The sequence below is a fragment of the Eubalaena glacialis genome, chromosome 10 (assembly GCF_028564815.1).
Source record: "Eubalaena glacialis isolate mEubGla1 chromosome 10, mEubGla1.1.hap2.+ XY, whole genome shotgun sequence".
Taxonomy (NCBI): domain Eukaryota; kingdom Metazoa; phylum Chordata; class Mammalia; order Artiodactyla; family Balaenidae; genus Eubalaena; species Eubalaena glacialis.
This window is the reverse complement of record NC_083725.1, coordinates 85,976,794-85,995,835: the sequence shown is the minus strand read 5'-3', so window position 1 is coordinate 85,995,835 and position 19,042 is coordinate 85,976,794. Positions and strand designations below refer to the sequence as shown.

General features: G+C 37.6%; 2 protein-coding genes across 4 annotated transcripts in view; both read right to left on the bottom strand.

Annotated features, from left to right (window-relative positions):
• Positions 1–19,042, bottom strand: part of NELL1 (neural EGFL like 1) — an 863,771-nt gene that overhangs the window by 269,398 nt on the left and 575,331 nt on the right. The window lies entirely within an intron of this gene.
• On the bottom strand, positions 12,956–14,122 carry LOC133099064 (isocitrate dehydrogenase [NAD] subunit gamma, mitochondrial-like). The gene is given in 1 exon segment (XM_061202513.1): positions 12,956–14,122. A coding segment is annotated over 1 exon segment (1,167 nt).

The following is a 19,042-nucleotide window of genomic DNA, read 5'->3' as shown; positions in this document are numbered from 1 at the left end:
GGATAAGGGAGATTAGGAGTGCAGAAGATACAATGTAAGCTGTGAAGAAAATGTAGGCTCTAAATTAGCATAAAAATATGGGCTGCAAATGTCTGTGCTTTAGAGAAGAGAGTTACATTTTATTTTTCAAGCAAAAGAAGTTGATTTATCTGAGATCACATGGTTAGTTAGTTCAGCCCAAAGGACTAGAACTCAAGTCTCCTGAAGGCCATTCCAATGTTCTTCCCCATTAGAAGCTCTTGCTACATCTGTGTTACATATGGGGTAAAAAGAATGGGTTTGGAAATCAAAAGGTCCAAGGTTCAAGGCCTGTCTCTTGGACAAGTTACTTAACTCTTTTCCCTAAAACTTTTCTACCTAGAAAATGAAGATAATTTTAGTACCTACATCACAGACATGCACAAAGGTAAGAGGAAATGATGCATAGAAGACATTTTGACAGTGCCTGAAATATTGTAAGCACATGTTAAATGCTATTGTAACTTTTTGTTTGTTTCTAAATCTCATTAGAATACCAAACTCCTATACCATAACAATGAACAGCAGATGCCAGCTTATATATTAACATTAAATGAGCATCTACTATATGTAAAAGTTTATACTGCTTAGAGATCTGTCATATATGTGATGAGTAAATTAGAAGCTTTCATGCCAGTGGCTTTTTTATGTTGTTTTTTATAGGAAGCTGACTGCTAGAAGGTTTCAGAGATCAAACAAAGCTGGAGGTCATGGTAGCAGATGCAGTTCTCCTTCTTAAAATAGTGGACTTGGACGTTCATCTTTGACAAAAATTGACTTTTCACAATGCCCTTTAATTTTCTGGAAGAATAAATGCTTCTATTTCTTCCACGATATAAAAAATCATACCAACCTGGAAAAAGGTATATTTTTATAAGAAGGACATCTTTCTGAAATTTATCCAGGCCTCCAATAAGAGCAATTTGAAATATATCTTAAGGTATATTTCTATCCACAAACACACATCTGTATTTTTTAGGTACTCATCTGATAGCATCATACATGTTTTCTTCTAGACTCTAATCACATTGAGAAAAGAACCAGTTTTTCTTTACTCACAATTCCTAGCACACTGTTCCTAGCTTCACTCATAGTAGGAATAATAACTATTATAGAACAATAAATGTCTGGTCAACACATGGGTCCATACATATCTGGTGCCTTGGCATATCCTTAGCTGCTGAGAAGAGTCCTGATATATCACAAAAGAGGAAATCGTTTCCATATATTTCTGTATAAAGGCAGAAGCTAGAAGAACAATGTCATTGTTATTGGTGGATCCTATTGAACCCATCTCTCATGTAGAATCTCCTTTCACTTCTATTCTATTCTATTCTATTCTATTCTATTCTATTCTATTCTATTCTATTCTATTCTATTCTACTGTATTTTTTGGCTGCGTCATACCACACGGCATGTGGGATCTTAGTTCCCCAACCAGGGATCGAACCCGTGCCCCCTGCATTGGAAGCGTGGAGTCTTAACCACTGGACCGCCAGGGAAGTCCCTCTCTTTTCACTTTAATTTTGGGCTTGGCGGTATGTCTTGCTCTGAGGTAATGACCTCAATGAGTGTCATAGAAGCAGAGCTTGATAAGCACTTACACATTGGGGCTGGCTTGTCTTTCTGCATTGCTCCCTTTTGGAGCGCATCCATCATGCAGTAAGAAAGCCTGTCTAGCCTAACGATGGCCGAGATGTCACATGAAGGAGAACAGAGATGCCTCAGCCAACTAGCATCAACTGCCAACCATGAGGATGAGATTATCTTGGACGTTCCATGCCCTGGATGAGCCACCATCTGATCATAGCCTCACGCATAATCCCAGCTAACAACACACTTAGCAGAAGAACCGCTCACTGAGCCCAGCCAACCCCAAGATCACAAGAAAGAATAAACCATTGTTGTTTTAAGCCACAGCACTCCAGGTTGTTTGATGTGCAGTAACAGATAACTGAAACATCAAGGAAAAGATCACGTACTTAAGAGTCAGACAAGCGTGGGTCCTAGACTCCCTCTGCCACCTACCAGTTTTGAGACCTCTTGGTTCATTGCAGAACCTATTATAATTTAGTTTCTTCATCTATAGAGTGGATAAAGACACCAACCTCACAGAATTTCTGTGAACGTGAAATAATGCCACACCTAGCAAGCACCCCCAAGATAGTTAGCTGTCATTGTGAGCATTGCTGAGGTAATAGAAATAATGTGGACTTAATTTCTTTTTAAAAAAATTTTTCTTTTAATTTTTATTGGAGTGTAGTTGATGTATTATGTTATGTTAGTTTCAGGTATACAGCAAAGTGAATCAGCTATACATACACATATATCCACTCTTTTTTAGATTCTTTTTCCATATCCATATAGGCCATTACAGAGTATAATATGGACTTAATTTCTTGGTAGTGTTATTGATGCAAATCTCATTTGGTAGTTCAACCTGAGCTATTATTGTATCACTTTTCCTCACTTTCTCCTTAGCCTCTGTCAGATCCAGACCTTAAGAAAAGTGTTAGGAAAGTAAATGGAAAAGACTCTATTTCAGACAAGCCTCCTAACCACTTTTCCCGACCACCTGGCCTCCACTCTCATTCCCCCACCACAATCTCTCATCCACCCAGCAGCCAAAGTGACCTGTCCAAATTCTTAAACCATTTCCCATCACTCTCCAACTTTAAACCTACCTATGGTCTGGCACTGGTACCTGAATGAATCCCAAAGCCCTTCATCTGAGCCAGAATCCTAGCTGACCGTCACCACATCCCTCTCTCATTGCCTGGCCCTCCTCTTTCCCTTCTGCAACGTCCTCTCCAGCGAAACCAGTCATCTTGCTTCTTCAAATGCCCGGAGCTCTCCCTGACTCAGTGCTTTCCCTTCCCTGTTCCTGCTACTTGCACCAGATGTTCACATGTCTCTCAGGCATCATTCAGAGATCAGCTCAGATGCCACCTCAGAAAAGCCTTCCCTGATTAGCTCAAGCAACCCACATCCTCAGTCCTTCAACCACCAGTTGCTCTCAGTTACAGTACCCTTGTTTTGTTTTGTTTTCTTTCTTCCTCCCTTAGAACTTGACATAATTTTCATTATTTGTGTTTGCAGACTCACTGCCTAATTTCCCTTCTGGCAAATGAAAGTCCTATGATATCAGGGTCATATTCCATGACGTGGAAATTATGTGAAGTTTAAATTACAGTGTCCATAAGTTAAGTCTTATTAGAACACAGTCACATTTATTGTCTGTGGCTCCCGTTGCTTTAAAATGACAGCATTGAATACTTGTAACAGAGACCACATGGCCCACAAAACCTACAATATTTACTATCACACACACACACACACACACACAGAGCTGACCCTGGCCTAGAGCAGTGTATGACTTATTACAGGTGACCAATCTGTATAAATCCGAGGGACCTTTTAAAAGGAAAAAAATACCCAACAGTGAAATCTTCCAGGATCCTCACACAGGCAACATCTGACCAGGAATACTTTTCCCCACGAAAAGCCAGTTAAGTACAAGTTTCTGCCTAGGCCCTCAGAAGTCTTCCAGGTTCTTTATTCTTCTCTGAACGCACTGTGTTTCCATAAGGAGCAGAATTCCAAATCTGCGTTCTCATCAAGGGTTCTAACTGACCCACACACAGAGAAAAGCTAAATGAACAACACTGAAGGTGTTTGGAAAAATTAAACACAGATTTCTTAATAAACCCGAAAATAGCTTAATAAAGCTGAAAATAGGCTCCTGGAATCCCAAGGCATGTTTATTTCTGTTTAAATAGATGACTTCGCATAGACTGTTATCAGCTCAGCAGGTATCCTGAGAGAAGTACTTTCCTCCTCCCATGCATTTTAAGCTCTTTTCCAATGAAGTTCAGCTGGATTCTATAAAAAGCATCTGTCAACCTGGAGAAAAACAATCACCATGGCCAAGTAATGCTAATACCCTCAGCTGCCCATTTCTGGAGTGCTCTAAACAGACAGGAAATAGGCTCACTGGAGAAGATCAAGAGTTTGACAATCTTTTTTGTAGAAAGGTGGCTTCTTGGAAAAAGAAGATGAAAAGATCAGGTGGAAGAGTGATAAGGTTATTCTCACTGGAAATGCTGTTGTGGTGGTTTGTTTATTTACCTGAACCAGAGGAGTGTGGTGAATGTTCGAGCCATGGGCATGCCTTTTGCTACCATGACAGAGAAGAGGTATGTGCAACCACGACAGACCCCAGGCAGAGCCTAGCCTATGGGCAGCTTCTCAGGGCCGACGGGGGAGTAGATGATGCCACTGCCATTAGAATGAAAGGTGATTGAGGAGGGCAACAGATACAATGTCAAACGAAATGCAAGGCCATTTCCAGAAGGAGTGAGAAATCAAAATGGTATCAGAGCAGGGAGTTCACTCTGGAGCTGATCACCAAGGAAGAAAAGATGACATGTTTCTAGAGATCTAGTTCACTATCAAGGAGGCATTTGAGAGAGATGAAGGAAACAAGAAGGGTGCTGGAAAGAACAAAATGACAAACCGTGCTCACAGACATACTGACAGAGAAAAACATGAAAAAGAACAGAAAGCCTTTGAAGAGCAGCTGTTGGGCTGAGAAGGAGCTTAAGAAAAATAATAAATCTTCCTAATCACAAGAATTAGAGTCAACTACGATGAGGCGTCTAGTCAGGTTCATTAATCAATGTAAAGAGTTCATTCCAAAAAAATCACTTCACAGAAAAATCAGATGCTCCCCTTAAACCTTGAAAATCTTACCTTTTAGATAAACATCATTAGGGCAAGGTTTTGTAGGTAAAATGAGTTTAACAGTAATTACATGCAAAATAAGAAAGGATGGGAGTTAAGAGTAAAAGCTGTGAGTATCAGGTAATGGGCAGGTAAGTGGCTTGTGATGGTATTAAGAGCTCTCCCAGTCAGGGTCCTCCCCTTCTGTCTCCTACTTCTCCTTTCTTTCTCTCTCTCTCTCTCTCTCTCTCTCTCCCTCTCTCCCCCATAGAGGCACAACTTACTCTGGGAAGATTTCTGATTTCTCCTCTTCTGTGCTCTCATGGCGCCTTGCTTATACCTCTATTACAATACTTAGCACACTCCATTTCATACCTCAGAGATACTGCAGGTTCGGTTCCAGACCACCACAATAAAGCAAAAATTGCAATAAAGCGAGTCACACAAATGTTTTGGTTTCTCAGTGCATATAAAAGTTATGTTTACACCATACTGTAGTTTATGAAGTATACCATAGCATTATGTCTAAAGACGCAAGGTACATACCTTGATTAAAAAAAAATTTATTGCTAAAAAATGCTGACCACCGTCTGATCCGTCAGCAAGTCGTAATCTTTTTGCAATGGTAACATCAAAGGTCACTGATCACAGATCACCATAACAAATATACTGATAAAAACGTTTGAAATATTGCAAGAATTTTAGCAAAATGATACAGAGACACGAAGTGAGCAAATGCCTTTGGAGAAATGGTGTCAACAGACTTGCTTGATGTGGGGTTGCCACTAAACTTCAAGTTGTTAAAAACACAATACAGTGATGCACAATAAAACGAGGTATGACTGTAATTCCTGGATGATTGTTGATTCCCTCAGCCCCGAGGGATCCTCGAGAGAAAGGACATTGATAGGCAAGTTGCACCCTCAGTGGTTTGCACAGCACCCAGCTCAAAGCAAGTGTTCAATGGAGGACAAACAACACTGAGGAACAAGTGAATAAGTAAAAGAACAGATGGGTGAAGTTACTGTGCAACAAGTACCTTGCTGCTGGCAAGAATAAAATTGGCGTCCAAATAACCTAATTCCATCACAACACAAATACCTTGAAAAGGATCAATCCCAGAGACTTTTCTTATCATGGAGTAAACATGTTATTTATAAACCAGGCTTTCCAACCTCTTTTTCTGGTATTTGGCATATAGTTGATTTGTGACACCATGCTTTTTCACAGAAATTACATCTTTTATCAAACTGAAAAATCAAACCTAGATGAAGTACCCTAGGTATGGCTCCAGCCACAGCCTTAAATAGTTAAATATTATTTCATTTGAAATTCCTTTGCATTTCTTTCCACAATACTACTAATATATCCAGAAATCTCGACTTCTTCCTTTGCTATTATAGATTTCTGCACAATAACTTCAAAATCTATTTTCTTTCATTTTTCTCATTTCCCATGTTCCATTTAGGAGATAATGTAAATGCCTAAATAGGAAGCAACTCCAAATATAAGGAAAATGATTCCCTTTTTATCAGTGATACGATCTAAAAAAGAAAACAGGAAGAAAAAATATTCTGGGCAAAGTTGAATAACTCTGAGGGACATATTAATTAGATAACTATCTATGCATACTATTTGATTTATGGATTCAGTTATTACACATAGTTGTATTGAATGTATTATTTAATAGGTGATATTAAATAATAGATTAATTTAGAATTATTACTTTTTCCTTTACCATGACATTGAAATAATTTCATTTAATCTCGTCCCATGAATCTTGACCTCAAGGTCTTCCCCAACCCAGAGTCATTCTTCAAGTTCTCTAAAGTTTTCCAAACCTATCATCATCCCATCTGTCTAAGTTGTTCGAGATAAAGCACTTTTTGAATCTGTATTTGATGCTTTCATTGGAAATCTCAAGCAAAGTCACAAGAATCCAATCATATAATATTAGGATTTATTTCCCCATTTGTCTAGTAGGTAAATATATGTGATCTCCAGTGTGACCAAAACCTGAAATTTGTCGTTCAGTGATTTTTAAAAGGCACATATATAATGACACTCAATACTTGCAATTATGACAATATGCTCCCAGGAATAATGACTCATTTTTTGTTGAGGGATTTTTTTTTTTTGCCTCCTTTAAAAATTTATTCTACAGATAATTTCTATAAAAGCCCCAAACTGGCATAGTTAATGTCCTTTTTTCCCTACTCCAAATACTCTGTCATTCAAAATCAAAGAACTGACAGAACACCTGTTACTATAAGAACATTATAAGGATTTGAATTTAAGGGAATTCCTTTTTTCTGAGGGATAAAAAAGGGGAAAAATACCTTGTATTTGAACATACACAATATTTTCTTTCTCCCTTGTGGCAACAACCATTCATTTACATCTATTTGGCATGAACTAAATTTGGCATTAGCTCTAGCAAACCAGATGCTTAAGCAGATGAAAGCCCAGACTAGTGTCTTTCTCAGTAGACACTGTTTTCACTCAGGCTGTGTTGGTTTTTAAGCATGTGCAAAATTGGTAACAAGATATTCCAATTTTTAAATTGCTTTGTGAAGTTGAGTCATTTTTGTTTTCCATTTTCAATGTGTCTCTTTTCTCTTTTCCTTGCATTTCTTATAGCAATCACAAATGCAATATATGTAGCTTCCCATGTCAGCATAAGCAAATTCATTTCGATGTGAAGAAGACTTTACCGCACTGAGTCCCCAGGCTATGCAAGTTGTCAGACAAACTCCAAGAACCAAGTGTCCCCCTTCAAAAAATTTCTAGCTCTGTAACAGCTTCCCGCAGATATTCTACATATTCCCAGCTGAGCCCCCAGTAATACTGTCAGTTTCTTGCAACCTCTGTAATGATCCAGAACTGGATAAATTTATTCAAAATTCTCCTCTTTGCAAAATTCAGCATTTCTTTTCCACTTCCTATCATTATTTTATTCTCTTATTTCAACAGCACATCATTTCTTTTCCATGTTTTGTCTTTTTTTATCTGCCATTACTACAAAGAAGCAGTTCAACTATTTGATTTACCACGTTCAATATGTGATGCTTGATTCCGGCACGATTCTCCTGATTATCTGGATATTCTGCCTTTCTCATCCTGGGCTATCTAGACAACCTAAAATGTGGGGAAGCAGTTTAGTAATAGTGGTTAGACACTGGTGCCACTGGCTTGATTTTAATCCTGGCTCCACTATTTACAATCTGATTGACCTTGAGCAAGTCAGTTACCTTTTCTGTGCTTCGGTTTCTTTGTCAATATAATTGGCTCATATGAGGATTAAATGAGTTAATACATGTAAACCATCTAGGACAGTACCTAACACATATTAAGGGTTCAAAAAACGTTAGCAATAACTTTTCCTATAGATTACATTAGGAGGTAGCTGTGGGATAATGAAGAGAGATCTATTGCTGAAACCTAATCCACTTTCATATAAGAGTATGAGAAATTCACCATGTACAAACCCTCATGACCATTTAAACACCTGGGTTCTAGAGCCACAGTGCCAGAACTGGAACTCAGGCTTCACCGCCTGTTAGTTGTGTGACCTTAGACCAATTTATTAACCTCTACATGCCTCAGTTTTCTCATCTATAAAATTGGGAATACAATAATAATCATCTGAGAATTAAATAAAATTCTCATCTAATATGAGAATTAAATAAAATTCTTCATGCAAAGCATGAAGAATTATGCATGGCACATAACACACAAAAAAATTATTAGCTAAAATCATTATTATCTTCAATCCAATTTGGCATGTATTTAATTAGTACCTACTACATACAATGCACTATGTTGAGGAATACAAGATCCAGAACATGGGGTAAAATATCCCTATCCTCAAGGAGCATATAATTTATTAAGGCTCAAGTCAAGTAGATAAAAAATACAAGACAAAATGTGAAATGAACGAGTTCAGAAGTCCAATAAAAGGGTTTTGTTCATTCAGAGAGGATAAGGGGAGTATATCTGGATGGGGGTAATCAGAAACCTTCTCATAAAGGAAGTACTTTTGGAACCTTGAATAATGGGTAGACTTGTAACAGGCAGAGACTCAACTGGGAAGTTCCTTAATGAGGGGAATTACATTACATAGAAGGAAAAGGTTGCACTTAGGTAACTGAAGGTATCTATATTGCCTGGAACATTATCTAGGAAAACTGGAACCTCTAAGAGTGGAAAGACAGTGTGAGCTAAAATTATGGAGGGTTTTGAATACATTACAAATTGAGGGAACAGAGTAATGGCAATCTACACACTGCTTTAAGGAGATTTGTCTGATGCCAATGTTGAAAATGAACTAGAATGAAGGAAAAGAAGGAAAAGGTGAAGAACCCACTTCTCCTTTTGTGTTCCTTAATTGTGATTTAAGTGGCTCACAGTAAAACAAAATATAAGAAAATGAAATTAATAGAGCAAAATACATTAAAATCAAGTAATAGAATGACAAGAGAAAATTTCAGAGAGGAAAAAAATGCTGAAGGCTTTTTCCTGTGCTTGCTAGTAGCCAAGGCAATGAGGGAAACTTTCAATTGATTAAATACCTACATTATCTAGTAGAGGAAGGGCACAAATTCATGGTGAAAAACACAGGTTTTCCTGGTTCTTAGAGGAATCTTCCATTGTTGACATTTTAAACAGTCATTGTTTTCCCCAAAATTCAGAGATGTCCCCTAACAAGATTTTGAATACCAGAAAGCTGAAGTAAGAATGTTAAAACATCCTTCTAGAAAACCAAGTCTATGAAGATGGTGGTGAGGAGAGATATTTACAGAGTTATACTGTTTAGCTGTCCAACTTTGTATTGATATTTATTGATAGCAGGATTTAGCTTTAAACAAAGCAGAATAAACTGACAAAGCCTAAGACAAAATTATGTAACAATAGTACAGAAATCTTCTCAAGAAACAGAGGCCGCCTGCCAACTACCCATTTTATGGCCTTGAGGGCTTTAGTGCTCTCTAGAGAGAAGCAATCTTGTAAAGGTTCATAGACTGGAGCCAAACAGGAGAATTTTCCAATAGATTAGTTCTTCCAATCCTCCACTCCTACCTGCAGTTCAGTCCATTCTTTTCTTCCTTCCTTTGACCTTCCTTCCTATCTTCCTTCCATTAATATTTAGAATGAGCATACGCTAAGAGCTTGTCCCTGTCCTAGGTGCTGATGCTATAGTGATCAATGACTCAATTGCTCCTGTTGCCAAGGAACACATTGTATAGTAAGGTTGATGGGAAGAAAAGCATGTAATGACAACCGGAGAGAAAAACACTAAGTAGGATACACAGAGGACTCTGGGGGAACTGGGAGTTCCTCCCTTCAATCTCAGCAGGGAATGGAAAGAGCTAGTCAAGGAAGGCTTCCCAAAGGTGGTGACAATTACATCTAGTCCTCTAGATGACAAGGAGATCATCTCCTGAAGGGGAGAAGAAGCAAGACCACATACAAAGGCCTGAACTAGAAAGAATACATGGCTCTTTGACAATGAGCTCTGCTTGCACTCTCTTGTGCCACTTTGTGTTGTTATTGGGATGGGGAGAGGGGGTAGAAATGGTGAACCTGGAGAAGGAAGCAGAGATCAGCATATGGAAGGTCTTTCATGCTGTGCTCAGTTGACTTTCTTTCAAGGCCAAAGGAAAGCTGTTGAATGAGAAGTGTTAGGTAAGGAAGTGACATGATCCTATTTCCCTTTTAGAAAGTTCAGGCTGAGTGCACTGTAGAAATAGATTTAAGGCAGGACACAAGGTAGAGAAGGAACAGAGATTGGGAAGTCACCAAAGATGAGAAAGGCTAATGAGAAAGGAGGGGTAAGTGAGAAAGAAGAGAGATGGCTGGATTCAAGAAATAAAAAGGAGAGAGATAAGGGGACTTGATGAATAAGCAGATATGGCTTGCTACCTTAGTTGAAAGTCAGTTATAAACCCATAATAGAATAATAGGTAAAGTAACTTATCCAGTAAGTTCCAAAGACAGTAATGAATTAATATCATTTCCCAGTTCTCCTCAGAACTAGCTTTTAGAATGGTATAAAATGGATACTAATGAAAAAAATAATTTATAAACTACACCAAGCACTTTCCATTGGATAGGCACAGTGCTACCAGCTTTATGTGTATTTTCTTGCTCTATTTTCCCAACAACACTATGAGGTAGGTACAGTTATTATCTCATGTTACATATAAGAAATGTTAGGCAGTGTCACCCATATCATTCATTTTTTGGTTGATTCAATAAACATATTACTTATTTTGTATGTACCAGTCATTATGTTAGGGGATACAGAGGACAAGGAAAAAGAATACATGGTATTTGCCCTAGAGATGTTCATAGCTAAGTGGGAATATCAAATACTGATAAATGGAAAATTCCACTATGGTGTACTAGGTGCCATCACAGCAGTCTGGCCCAAAAACTATGGGAAGATTTTGGAAACAATCATCTTTAACAGAGAGGGGAAACTTCAGCTCAAATGTACCTATCAGCATAAATTCCCATTGTCAGATAAAAGCCAATAGTTGGGCTACTATCTGCAGTTGGGCTGGTTGTGCGATGAGTAAATTTCCCTAGCCATGAGAGAAAGGGGTACAGAGTGGGGAGAGTGGGTTAAGGTAGTACAGGTTCATGTAGCATTGGAGGTAGGGGGACTTCAAGCCAAAAATCCATTCCTTCTCCACTCATCAAGCCATGCCTCTGGTTCCAGGTCTATATCTGCCCAGAGGAAAGCACCATACAGGTCAGTGGCAGCCATGGCCAATGACATGTCTAGTGTCCAATAAAAGGAATACCATCATTATTTTATAATTGACTTCTCCCTGCCTGCCTTGTTCTTCAAGAAAGACTTCTAGATAGGGTTGAAGGTACTCATTTCCTCCTCAAATTAAATCCCCTCAAACTAGCGTTTGGTTTTCCAAACCCTGAGCCCTGACATTATACATAATGAGGATAGGTGAGATTAAGGTAATATGATAAGACAGAGCCTTTTGGAAACCATAAGGACTTTTTCAGGTCTCAGTCAAATGTCTTTAACTTATGGCCCAAGAACCATGGCAGGATCCAAGGGTTATAGCTGAGACACAGAGGTTTCCAAAATATTATTAAGGATTTACTATTTTTCTCAGTCTCCTTTCTATTTGCAAGCTATTCCTGCCAATAAAACTACTGTAAATTTTTATAGTCATTGCTTTTATTTCCTACTTGAGTAATAAATATTTCCCAGCACTAATAAAATTATCATTTTTGTTTGTGTTTCTCCCACCTATGACCTTAGAATTACTGTAAATAAAATATGTTACAATAAAATGACAGTAAACATTCAAACGAGCTCAGGGTTTTTCATTTTCTCATGCACATTCTCTCTTTGAAAGAGAGATTAAAAGAAAGTAAACCATGGAAGACTGTAAAGCAGTGAGCATGGAGTTTACAGTCCATGGTTCTATTTGTATAGCAAAGAGTCATGGGCCCAGTGCCTGTTAACTGGGTATATAATGTCTAGACTCTTAAGCTTAGAGGCTCAAGGAAGGAATTCAAGAACCCCCTTTCCAGGAGTGCTGCGGTACTCAGAGATGCCCATGTGTGAAAAATTACACCGGCAAAAATTCCTTCCTCACATAAACAAGACCAGGGGAAAAGATAGGATATCTAGGAGGGAGTGGAAGCATTCTGAACTAGCTCAGCTTTATGGTACCTTATTTATTATTAAAATGACAATGTATATTTTGTAGGCAAATTTTATTGCACCAATTAACTCATTAACAACCTCTAGAGAGAAGCCAGACTCCTTTGCAGGCTGGTTTGCAGACTTTTAATGACCCAGATAAGAGAAAATCAGTGTGCCACGTTCTGGAAAAGGCCCAGGACTCTATGAACAACCTTGATTTATTCACTGTATCATCTCATAGAAAAGTGTGAATTGTGGATTAAAATAGAGAAGAATTCCTCAATACATATATGACAAAATAGGTATGGCTAATTTAAACCAGCAATGTTTATGGCATTTATGGCATTCAAATTTAATAGAAAAAAAATCAGACTTGATTCCCTCCCCCTACCTCTTCTGAGTTGGAACAGGAGCTAGTTTATTCTAGAGTCCACATTAACCAAGCTGGCTGGGCTTTCTGACTGGGTAGAGTAACGTAAAGTGTGGGACAGGAAGGAATTTGAAGGCTAGCTCAGCCTCTAAGGCACTGACCGTTTAATTGGCAACACTGATGTCATCTATGACATTTTGAATGACATCCAATGTGGTACCCTGGCCTCCAATGTCTGGAGTTTGGATGTCTTTATTCTCCATGGATGCCAAGACTGCAATACGAATGGAGGAGGCATAGGAATGGAGCTTGAGGTAATCCAGAATGATACAACTTGCCAGCAGCATGGCAGTAGGGTTGGCCACATTCTTATTGGTTATAGTCTTGCCTGATTGCCTTGAGGCCATTTCAAACACTGCATATATGTGGCCATAGTTGGCACTAGGCACAAGGCCTGCTCCCCCAACCAACTCTGTGCAGACATTATTGACAATGTTGCCTTAAAGACTGGGCATCACCATGACATCAAACTGCTGGGGCCAGGATACCAGCTGCATGTTGGTGTTATCCACAATCATGCCCTCAAAAATGAGCTGAGGATAGCAGGATGCCACCTCCCTACAGCACTGGAGGAAGAGACCATCTCCCAGTTTCATGATGTTGGCCTTGTGCACAGCCGTCACTTTCTCGCACCCCATCTGCTGGGCCAGCTGGAAAGCATATTCAGCAACATGCAAAAGCTTGGCCTTAGGAATGATCTTTAGGCTCTCTATCACTCCCTTCACACTCTCGTGCTCCAGGTTGCTGTATTCACCCTCTGTGCTTTCCCGAACAACTAAGATGTCTATGTTCTTGTGCCTAGTTTCCACACCTAGTAGACTCTTAAAATGAATGACGTTGGCATAGAGATCTAGAGTACTGCGAAACATACTGTTTTGTGATTTGTGAGATGATGGTAGGTTGTAGTCAGTTTCAAAGTTGCCCTTTAAGGCCACATGGTTTTGATGGACTGCCATGATGGCACTGTGAACTTCTTCCTCTTCACTAGAAGTGGAGGTAATCTGCACCTCCCCAAAGTCCACGGGCACACACACATGTCTGAACACATTCTTGATGTGCAGCCTAAGTTCAGGTCCAATGCCATCCCCAGGAATCATAGTCACAGCGTGCCACCCACCATACTTAGCTGCTGGAGGAATGTTGTGTTTAAAAGAGAAGCTCCTCAGTGAGGTCTCATGGCCAAGGAAAATCTCCCAAGAATGGCCTAGAATAGTCGGTGGGAACATGGCCTTCACAGAGCACCTGGCAGCTGTCAGCATCTTCAGTGCCATGATCCATAAGTGGAGATTTAATTTATGTAAAAATACGTGCTTTTCCTCTTGGCTTGAACTGGCTTCTTTTGGTGGAATTCTAGATCCAAAATTCTTGCCTCAGTCACAGTTGTCTCTCCTTCCTTGTACTCTATTTTGGACAGACATCCTACTGCAGTGAGAGACAGAGTACTAGTCACAAGGAGATGTGTTATAGAGTAGAAAATACACTTTGGAATTGGACAATTCATTAAGCACATTCAATGTACCCATATGATATACTTAAAAATAGACTTCATATTTTATAACACTTTTAGGTTCACAGAAAAATTGAATGGCAGGTATAGATTTCCCATACAAATATTTCCTTGCCTCAAAACTACAAATCAGCCCTTTTGTTTATTTTTTTTCCCAGAAAGCTAGCTATTAAACAAGTACCAGCACACCATTGTTAATACCTTCTCCCAAGTAATATGTTTCCTTCACTGGGATTAGCACTTCATGTCAGTTCTGTCGGAAATTTAAATCTTTTTCTAATAAGTTCAAACAATTTATTATTCTCCATTAATTGCATTAGGAAACAATCCAAGGGCCTATTTATAACTTCAATTACAGTTGTTTTAATTAATTAAAGCTATTGATGGGATCTGAAATTTGTTTTGGTAACAATTTAGTTCTTGATTACAGAAAACTTTCTATTGATATTATTTATCTTTATTACATTTGTTTTATAGTCCATCAACTTCTACCAATTTTTCTCAGTTATTTAATAATTAAACTTGAAAATAATGCCAAAAAAAAAAAAAGATTTCCTTGCCTGTACAAAGTCTCCCCAGCTATCAAGATCCTACACAGAGTGGTACATTCGTTACAACTGATGAAACTACAGTGACACCTCATTATCACCTAAAATCCATTGTTTAAATTAGGGTTCACTCTTCATGTTGCAAACTCTGAGTTTAGAGAAATATATGACATATATCATCTAGTAGATTCATATAGAGTAGTTTCATAGCCCTAAAAAATCCTCCCTGCTTTGTCTCTTCATCCCTCCCTCTCTGCAACCACTGGTAACCACCTATCTCTTTAGAGTCTCCAGAGTTGTGCATTTCCCAGAATGTTGTATAATTGGAATCATACACTCTGTAGCCTTTTCAGATTGGCTTCTTTGACTTAGTAATATGCATTAGAGTTTCCTCCATGTTTTTTCATGGCTCTGTAATGCATTTCTTTTTTGCATTGAATAAAATTCCATTGTCTAGATGTACCACAGTTTATCTATTCACCTACTGAAGCACTTCTTGGTTGTTCCCAAGTTTTGTGAATGATGAACAAAGCTACTATAAACATCCATGTGCGAATTTTGTGTGGACATAAGTTTTCAGCTCATTTGGGTGAATAGCAAGGAGCAGAGTTGCTGAATCGTATGGTAAAAGTATGATCAGTTCTGTCAGAAACTGCTAAGCTGTCTTCCAAAGTGGCTGTACCATTTTGCATTCCCACCAGCAATGAATGAGAATTCCTGCTGTTCCACATCCTTGCCAGCATTGGTGTTGTCAGTGTTCCAGATTTTGGCCATTCTAATAGGTTTGTAGTGGTATCTCATTGTTTTAATTTTCATTTCTCTGATGACATATGATGTGTAACATCTTTTCATATGCTTATTTGCCATCTGTATATCTTCTTTGATGAGATATCTGTTAAGGTTTTTGTCAATTTTTAAAATCAAGTTATTTGTTTTCTTACTGTTGAGTTTTAAGGGTTCTTTGTACTTTAGATAACAGTTCTTTATCAGATGTGACTTTTACAAATAATTTCTCCCAATCTGTGGCTTGTCTTCTCATTCCCTTGACAAAGTCTTTTTGCAGAGCAGAAGTTTTTAATTTTAGTGAAGTCTAGTTTATTATTTCTTTCATCGATCCAGTCTTTGGTGTTGTATCTAAAAAGTCATCACCATACCCAAGGTCATCTATAACAGATTTTCTCCTAGAAGTTTTGTAGTGTTTCATCGTACATAGAAGTCTATGGTCCATTTTAAGTTAATTTTGGTGAAGTGTTTGAGGCCTGTGTCTAGATTAATTTTTTTGCATATGTTGATGTCCAGTTGTTCCAACACCATTTGTTGAAAAGACTCTCATTATTCCATTGTGCTGCATTTGCTCCTTTGCCAAAGATCAATTAACTATTTACATGGGTCTGTTTCTGGGCTATTATCTTCCATTGGTTTATTCATCTGTTCTTTTGCCAATACCACAGTGTCTTGATGAGTGTAGCTTCACAGTAAGTCTTGAAGTCAAAAACTCTCAGTCCTCCAGCTTTGTTCTTCTCCTTCAATGTTGTGTTGGCTATTCTGGGTCTTTGGCTTCTACATACAAGCTTTGGAATCAGTTTATCAATATCTACAAAATAACTTTCTGGTATTTTGATTACGTTTGCATCGAATCTTGGAAAGAGTTGATATCTTTGAAACTTAACAATATTAAGTTTTCCCGTCCATCAATATGGAATGTCTCTCAATTTATTTAGTACTTCTTTAATTTCATTCATCAGAGTTTCATAGTTTTCCTCATATAGATCTTATATATATGCTGTTAACGTTTATACCTACGTATTTCATTTTGGAATGTTAATGTAAATGATACTGTGTTTTTAATTGAAAACTGGTGTTTAAGAAAGCAATTGACTTTTGTATATTAACCTAGTAACCTGCAATCTTGCTGTAATCACTTATTAGTTCCAGGAGGTTTTACTGTTGATTCTTTCAGGGTTTCTACATTGATGATATTGTCATCTGAAAATGAAGACAGTTTTATTTCTTCCTTTTCAATCTGTATACTTTTTATTTCCTTTCCTTGTCCTACTGTATTCGCTAGAAATTCCAGGGTAATACTGCAAAGGAGTGGTAAAAGGGGACATCCTTGCCTTGTACCTGATCTTACTGGAAAAGCTTTGTGTTTCTCATCATGAAGTATGATGTTAGTTGTAGATTATTTGTAGGTATTCTTTATCAAGTTGATGCAGTTTTTCCTCTACTTCTAGTTTACCGAGAGCTTTGTATAATGAATGGGTGTTGAATTTTGTCAAATGTTTTTCTGCATCTATTGATAGGATCATGTGATTTTTCTTTTTTAGCCTGTTGAAGTGATGGATTACATTAATTGATTTTTGAATGTTGAAACAGCCCTGCATAACTGGGATAAGTATCACTTGATTATGGTGTATAAGTCTTTTTATACATTGTTGGATTCAATTTGCTAATATTTTGTTAAGAAGTTTTGTACCTATGTTCATGAGAGATACTGGTCTGTAGTATTCTTTTCTTGTAATGCCTTTGTCTGGTTTTGTTACCAGGGTAATGTTGGTTTCATAGACTAAGTTATAAAGTATTCCTTTTGCTTGTGTCTTCTGAAATATATTATAGGGAACTGGTATAATTTCTTCCTCGAGAGTGTGGTAGAATTTACCAGTGAACACAACTGGGCCTGGGGATTTCCATTTTGGAAGGTTATTAATTGTTGAGTCAATTTTAAATATATATATATGCCTCTTCAGATTGTCTGTTTCTTCTTGTGTGAATTTTGGCAAGGAATTAGTCCATTTCACCTAGGTTATCAAATTTGTGAGTGAAAAGTTGTTCATAGTATTCTTTTATTATATTTTTAATGCCCATAGGATCTATAGTAATGTCCCTCTTTTCAGATAGTAGTAATTTATGTCCTTTTTTTTCTTTTTTCTTTTTGTTAGCTTGACTAGAGGCTTACCAATTTTATTGAAGTTTTCAGAGAATCAGCTTTTGGTTTTGTTGATTTTTCTCTACTGATTCTTTTTCTTTTCAATTTCATTGATTTCTGCTCAAATTCTTAATATTTCTTTTCCTCTGCTTACTTTGGATTTAATTTGCTCTTCTTTTTCTAGTTTCCAAAGGTGAAAGCTTAGATTATTGATTTTAAATCTTTCTTCCTTTCCACTATATGCATTTATTACTATGTATCTCCCCCTAAGCACTGTTTTCACCATATCCCATGAATTTTGTTGTGTTTTCATTTTCATTTTGTTCAAAATATTTTTAAAATTTCTTTTGTGATTTCTTCTTTGACCCATATGTTATTTAGAAATGTGTTGTTTAATCTCCAAATTTAATTGAGGATTTTTTCAGCTATCTTTCTATTACTGGTTTCTAATTTAATTCCATTGTGGTCTGAGTGCAGACATTGTATGATTTCAATTTTTTTGGATTTGTTAAGGTGTGTTCTATGGCCCAGAATGTGGTCTGTCTTGGTGAGTGTTCTATGTGAACTTGAGAAGACTGTGTATTCTGCTGTTGTTGGGTAAAGGAATCTACAAATGTCAATTATACCCAGTTTACGATGACATTGTTGAGTTCAACTATGTCTTTACTGATTTTCTGTCTGCTGGATTTTGTTCCTTTTATTGTTGTTAACTTTTTAAGAAACTGCTAAACACTTTTCCAAAATGGTTATACCATTTATATCCCTATCAATGTAAGAGAATTACAGCTTCACATCTTCATCAATACTTGGTATTATCGTACTTCTAATTTTAGCCATTCAAATAGGTTTTGGTGGTAGTATCTCACTATGTTTTTGATTTGTGTTTCCCTTCTCACTATGATATGGAGTGTCTTTTAATATATTCTCCAAGATCAGAGCTACAAGCATTAATATCTGATATTTCTAGAAATCAACCACTCAACCCTGGAAGGCAGGCAAACTCTTAGATTCCCAACGCTATACCAGTTATTCACTTTAACTGAAAATTAAGCATATCTTTAATTTTAAACCAGCCACAATTCCATTCTCACTTAACTTTCGGGCACCACCACCCCTGATGTAGGTTAGCGGTTGTTTGGGGAGGTTGGTGACTTATTTACGAAGACTTCCAAAGGCTGTCAAAATTCAAGAAGATGAAGACGCAGACTTA